Source organism: Setaria viridis, chromosome 1 (genome assembly GCF_005286985.2).
Source record: "Setaria viridis chromosome 1, Setaria_viridis_v4.0, whole genome shotgun sequence".
In the NCBI taxonomy this organism is placed as follows: Eukaryota; Viridiplantae; Streptophyta; class Magnoliopsida; order Poales; family Poaceae; genus Setaria; species Setaria viridis.
The window spans coordinates 2,876,547-2,882,787 of NC_048263.2; the positions used below are offsets into that span (position 1 = coordinate 2,876,547).

General features: G+C 53.5%; 1 protein-coding gene across 1 annotated transcript; it reads right to left on the minus strand.

Moving 5' to 3' along the window:
- Nucleotides 1–1,378: 1,378 nt before the first annotated feature.
- On the minus strand, nt 1,379–4,531 carry LOC117841607 (probable protein phosphatase 2C 12). Its single transcript, XM_034722037.2, has 2 exons — nt 4,143–4,531; nt 1,379–2,755 (listed from the first exon to the last, which is right to left on the minus strand). Exons 1-2 carry the CDS (start codon nt 4,350–4,352, stop codon nt 1,805–1,807), a joined length of 1,161 nt encoding a protein of 386 aa, XP_034577928.1. The 5' UTR covers nt 4,353–4,531; the 3' UTR covers nt 1,379–1,804.
- Nucleotides 4,532–6,241: the final 1,710 nt, after the last annotated feature.

Below are 6,241 nucleotides of genomic sequence, written 5' to 3' on the forward strand. Positions count from 1 at the left end.
TTGACATTGTATTATGCTCTGCTCCTTTTGTAGCATTTGCATTTATGCTGTGAAATGCGCGTTTGTGCCCTGTTCTGCAGCGCAGGAAATGGTGTATGAATGCCTTTCTGGCTGCAACAACTAGATTTGTGTTGTGGCAAGTGGCATGCGCCTCTTTTCACTTGGAAAGATTTGTGTACTTTTGATAGCTGACCAAGCGTGAATGCATGAGACGTGCGAGCATCTCTGCTTCCAGAAACAGGCCCATTATTGAAGCGGTCCTATTCTGGAGGCCGTCCGTGAGCTCTCATCTGAGGCAGGTTGTAGGAGAAACAACACAAAACTGAGGGAGGTTTATAGGAGAAGAAAAATCAAAACTGCTCGTCGTCTTCCACGCCTGTACTTCCCGCGTACCTCCCGGAGCTGGGAAGTTTCTCTTTCGTGGACGAGAGGACCAATCATTCCCTCGGTTATCTTCACCTCCCCGAAGCACTTCGTCAGCGGAGCTTCCCCCCTTGGGGGCATGCTGAAACGGCGTCGTGCCGCGTTTGCCTGTAGGCGAATTGGGGAGTTGGAAGTCTAGTTTGGCAATTCCCATACTCTTCCCCGGCTTCCACTTGCTAGTTGCTATCTGGAGCCCTGCAAGCTCCAATTGACACTGACCCCCTGCTGAGGCCGAAGGCGATGAACTCTTGACCGTGATCGCCGTGCAGAGTCTGCAGACGCAGCCCCAGCAGGCAGCAGGGGAAAGAGGGGAGGACGATGATGCGTGTGCTCTCTGCTGATCTTGACGCGCCGGTAACGCTTTTTCAACCGGAGCTTATCCCTGGTTGCGGTGATATTGACTGATGGATGGATAGATCCCTGGGTGTCAGCATTCCCAATTGTGCAGCCTTCGGAGCCGTGGCGCCGCTGGATTGCTGAACCACGCTTTGCATTGTACTGTATCCAAGCTGCGTGCCGCTTTCTAGAATGAGGTTGGGAGTTGGGACGCCCATCTCTGTTGATCGACCGGGAACGTTCACCAACTACCAAAACTGCCCTCTAGTGTGAGTAAGCTGTCGTTTCTACTGATCGGAAGCACTCGCGCGTGTAAAACATGAACTAGAATTAGAATCAGGTGAGTAGAGATTCATCACGGTATGACTCGCTCCCACCAGGGCACCGGGTGTATTAGAATCTGAGGCTTATTACTCAACATTACAAATATATTGTTTTTTTTTATTTTTTTTAGAACATTTGTAATCAACAGCTTTAGAAGCCTTGAGGTAAGTCACGTTTTGGGTTGTCTGGTTTCGAATGTTCCAGATACATAAACAGAAATGCAGCCATTTTGGGACGGAGGGAGTAGATTACTGTTTTGTGAGTTGAGTTTTGATATTTGAAAAATCACGAGTAATTTCGCATCCGAAATAGTTTCATAACGATATGCTCTTGCTACCTATGTTGTAAATATTCACACGGAAATACACCCTACATTTTTAAATGGAGGGAGCAATATTTACAACGACAAAAAAGAAAGCACTCCAATGGGTAACTTTTACATGCTAGAGTACAAACGGCGTTCCCGCCAGTATCCCCTCCCTCCGTCACCGTGGTCAGTTTATCACCGATCAAGAGTCAAAACTGAGAATTACCCGCCCCGTTTCTCTCCTCATCTCCTTTGCATTGTTGCAAAAAAAGAAAAAAAACACCAAGAGCTTAATTACCACTATGTTACAGCACTTAATTACACTCTCATCAGACCACTTGCCGTTGCAGCACCTCATCTCCGGCGGCTTCTCGCCGGGCGGAGCTCTGCTCCGTTCGCCGCCTGCCTCGGCTTTTAGCAGGGTCCGTGCGGCGCTCCCGCCGCCGCGGCGGCGGCCGCCTTGGCCCTGGCCGCGGCGACGGTGCCGCCCCAGTCCTGGTCCCTGAGGAAGAGGCAGACGGCGGAGCAGTCGTCGACGCGCGACAACGGGTACCTGGTCCGCCACCGTTGCGCCGCCGCCTCCGCGACGGCCTTGGACGCGTGTTGCTTCCTCGGGGTGGCGCAGACGATGGACACCACCTCCTCGTTGCTCAGCACGTCCCACACGCCGTCGGTGGCGAGGACGATGAACAGGTCGCCGCGCCCGACGCGGCGGTGTGCCACCTCCGGCTCCGACACCACGCCGTGCGGCTTCAGCCGGTGGTCCCCCAGCGACCGCGCCATGGCGAGCCCCGGGCAGTCCTCGCCGGGGAGCCACACGCGCTGCACCGACGGCTCGTCCTTGAGCGCGAAAACGCGGCCGCCGCAGCGCTTGATCCGCTCCGCCTCCTGAGCCACGCCGGGCTTGTGGTCGGCGGTGAGCTGGACGGCGCGGAGGTAGCCGGCGTCCGACATGGTGGCGAGCACCGCCCTGGAGTCGCCGAGGTTGGCGAGGATGAGGTCCCTGCCCTGCTTGATGGCGCATACGGCGGTGGTGCCGCTGAAGTTGCAGTCCATGTTGGGCTGGAGCTTGAGCTCCCTGTCCATGGCCTCGAACGCGTTGGCGCAGGCCTCCCGCCACTCGTCCAGCAGCTGCGCCGGCGCCGGCGACGAGCCGCCGCCGCTGCCGTCCGTCGACGACGACGGCGACGCGTCGCTGAAGGCCGGGTCGCCGTCGTCGTCGTCGCCGGCGCCCAGGAGGAGCGCGTTCCGGTGGCTGAGGATCATGAAGGGGAGGTAGTCCCGCACCAGCTTGCTCACGTACTGACCGCACCGGCCGTGCCCGTCGAAGACGCCGCAGAACACACCGTCCTCCATGCCGAAACCCTGAAGAAAAAATTGAATTGAAGCTAATAAGCAACAAGAAATTCTACAAGTTGATCTGGTCCGGATTACATTGGCATCAGCAAACAATTGCTGATCATTGTCAAATGATAGTGTCAGAGCATAGATCTTTGATAATTGAGCCCAAACTAGCACTTGAAAAAAAGGACAAGAAAAGTTCTAAATGATTAAGTGGGGAAAATGGAATCAAGCATCATTGTGACGCTTTTGCGATGTAATAACAAAGCGACGATAATCTCGAACATATCCAGAAACTGTTGCCAAAGCGAAAGATTCTCCATTGCAGTCACCGTCAGTTCGTATGACGCCGAGTCGCTGACAAAATCAAACCCTTTGGCACATGATAACCTGTGAACTCTTTCACCGTCGTTCCGGACGAAACCGCGGGGTAAAACAGTACGCTGGGGACGTAACTCGTGTGCGTGGGTTGAAATAGAAATCATTACGATTTTTTTTACTGTGTGATGATGGTGTTATAGTGCTATGTGTGTACTGGTAAAACACGGGACAGTTGGTGGGAATTTCTTGACCTTGCTCCAGCTCCAGGTCAAGCGCCTGGCCTTGGCCGGCGCATGGACGTACGGCCGCGACCGCCCAAAACGGCGAATTTTCTTGTGGAGATGATTGTACTGATGCGGAATTAATTCGTGACTAGACGGACCAAGAGAACGTACCAAAAGAACGTACCAAGAGAACGTACAGGGCGGTGGGGGAAATTAATTTGAGCCTGACAAAAACTGTTGCTGTTGTTGAAAAAAAGAAAAACTGTTGCTGCAAATATCTAGTGCGGTGTAGATCTACCAGAATTCTCTGTGGAAAAACAATTTGAAAATCAGTGAGGAAATGATGAGAGAGGTGGAAAAGCTGCAGAGAGGGAGTTGTGAAGGCGGCATCAGGAGGAAGAGGAACACCCATTTTGATGTTGAAACCACGTGTGGCGACCCAAAATGACCCCCCAAAAAAGACAGGATTTTGAACATGGTACTAGAAGCAGAATCAATTTGTTTTCAGAAAGTAGCAATTGTTTCTTTTTTCTGTTAGAAGATGTGCGGAGCAAATTTGGGTTTTTTGCTGGCATTGTGGCAGTCCAAGGCACCGCTCATGGGAGCTTGGTGGCACCATGGACACCAGGAACCCGGAGACAAGAACCAAGAACCTGCTGAATCCAGGGATCACGAATGATCCACAGAAAGAAACAAAGAAAGAAAGAAACAAACACGAAAGGACAAGAAAGCAGAGGAAGGCCCTGCACACAATTGAGGCCACGAAGTAGTAGTAGAAGAAGAAGAAGAAGCAGAGAGCAATTGAGCGGGAGCAGCGAACAGAGTGGATGGATGCCGAGTATGAAACGAGCCGACGACGACGGTACCTGGCAGAGGATGACGGCGTCCTGGTTGGGCCCCTTCTTGCCCTTCTGCGAGAAGAGGGAGGCCACCTTCCTGCAGGCCGCTGGCGCGTCCTCCTCCCCCGGTGCTCCTCCTCCGCCGTCGCCGCCGCACTGCTCGTCCATCACGTACACCACGTTCTCGTCGCACTCCTGCTCCTGCTCCACGCGCTTCGACGACGCGCAGATCCCCATCAACACACACTGGACACTGCCTAGCCAAGCTAGCTACGGAAGAGACGATGGAAGCGCAAGCCCCGCCGTTGCTGGGGAAGAGAGAGGGTGACCGGGATGGCTTAGTCTGTGGGATTGCAGGGGAGGTTAGGAAGGAGAGGGGAAGAGGGCGGGTGGGCGGGCCGGTCGGCAGCGGACCACACCGGACGGAGGCGCCGCGGCTTTTAAATTGGGGGAAGGTGGTGTGGTGGCACTGGCGTCGTGGATGTGTATTGACGACGAAGTTTTTGGCGCGTTTTCTTATCGTCTTGCCTGGCCCCGTGAACGGTGAACCCGTCCCATGGGCCGCCCGGAAGCCGTGCTCTGTCTTTCAGTTCTTTTTTTATAAGAAAATAAAATTCTCTTTCAACCCTGTTTGATGCGGCAAGAGGGATATTTTTGTTTCTCGAATCAGCGGCAAGAGGGAATATTAATAATAAATAAAAAAAGCATGATGGAAGTGTTCTTGCCGTGTGGGTGGCCTGGATTATTGGCTTGGAAGGCCGGGGTGTCGGCCACCGTATTTTTTTTTTGCGAGGTTTTACGTCTTCGACGTCACCGGAGTTGGTGCTCGATCGGCACACGTCGCCGCGTAGATACGAGAGGGCATCCCGACTCCTGAGCATGTAGCCACGTTGACCTTTTCTTTTCATTTCCCCTTCATAAACGATGGGATTTAGCCAGGGGCTAATAATATAGTACAGTATATGTTGGTACGATGCACTACTCTTGTTCCTTGCAATCCCACTTGCTCCCTCTGTTTCAAATCGTAAGTTCTTTTATCTTTTCTAAATACATAGCTTTTGTCATGTATCTAGATTCTAATTATATCTAGATACATAGCAAAGACTATGAGCTCCTTTGGCATGGCTTTTCTAGGGGTTTCTCCATCGGCTTCTGAAGAAGCCGTGCGAAACACCTCTTTTGAAAATGGCTTCACTGCTGACGCTCCTCGAAACCCACTGACTGCATCCGTTCGAGGGAGCGGGAGCAAAAAAAATTGGCTCCCCGCGGCTTCTCCCCATCAGTTGCCATCTCCTCCCCAGGAGGGGCCGCGCAGGCGAAGCATGTGGCCGGCGGGGTAGGAAGGAGGGGGCGGAGGATGAAGACGAGGCTTGCGAGCGGCGGCGTTGGGGCACGGGCCAACAGCGTGCGCTGAGGAGTGGACTCGAGGGGGCCGGCGGCGTGGATGAGGCCGGCCAGCCTAGGGCATATAGCGACGACGGCGCGGGATGGAGGTGCGGGCCGCCGCGCGGAGCAGAGGAGTGGGCAGCGGCCAGTAGTGGGGCCAGTGGGCTGGCGGCGCTGGGGCGCGAGGTGGAGGGAGGCGGTGTCGGGGGCGTGGGATGTGAGGTGGAGGGAGGCGGTGGTGGGGCTTGCGGACTATGGCGCCCGGAGCGGAAGCAATGGGGCCCGGTGGAGGGAGGAAGCTTTGGAGGTGGCGGTGGAGCAAAGACGCTAGCAGCGGAGGTGGTTGGACCGGCGGTGGAGCAGAGGTGCTGGGACGGCACTGTGGATAAGGAGAGAATAGGGGTGAGGAAAGAAAAATAAAAAAAAGAAAGAGAAAGAAAAAAGAAGGGAGAAAGAAGAAATATGGAGAAAGGATGAAAAGTGAAAGAAAAATAATAAATGTATTGTGGATATTTCATATTTCTATCCATTTTAAACAGAAGGAGAAGCCATTTTGCCAAACGTTTTTCCAACCAGGCAAGCTGGAGCGAAAAAAAAAGCTACTCCACCAGAGAAGCCGCAGCCGGAGCCGTTTCAGCCACAGCCAAAGCACTGCCAAATGAGTCCTATGTACCTAAAAAAAGCTAAAACTACCTACAATTTGAAACAAACGGAGTACTTTACACCTGAGCCCACGATTA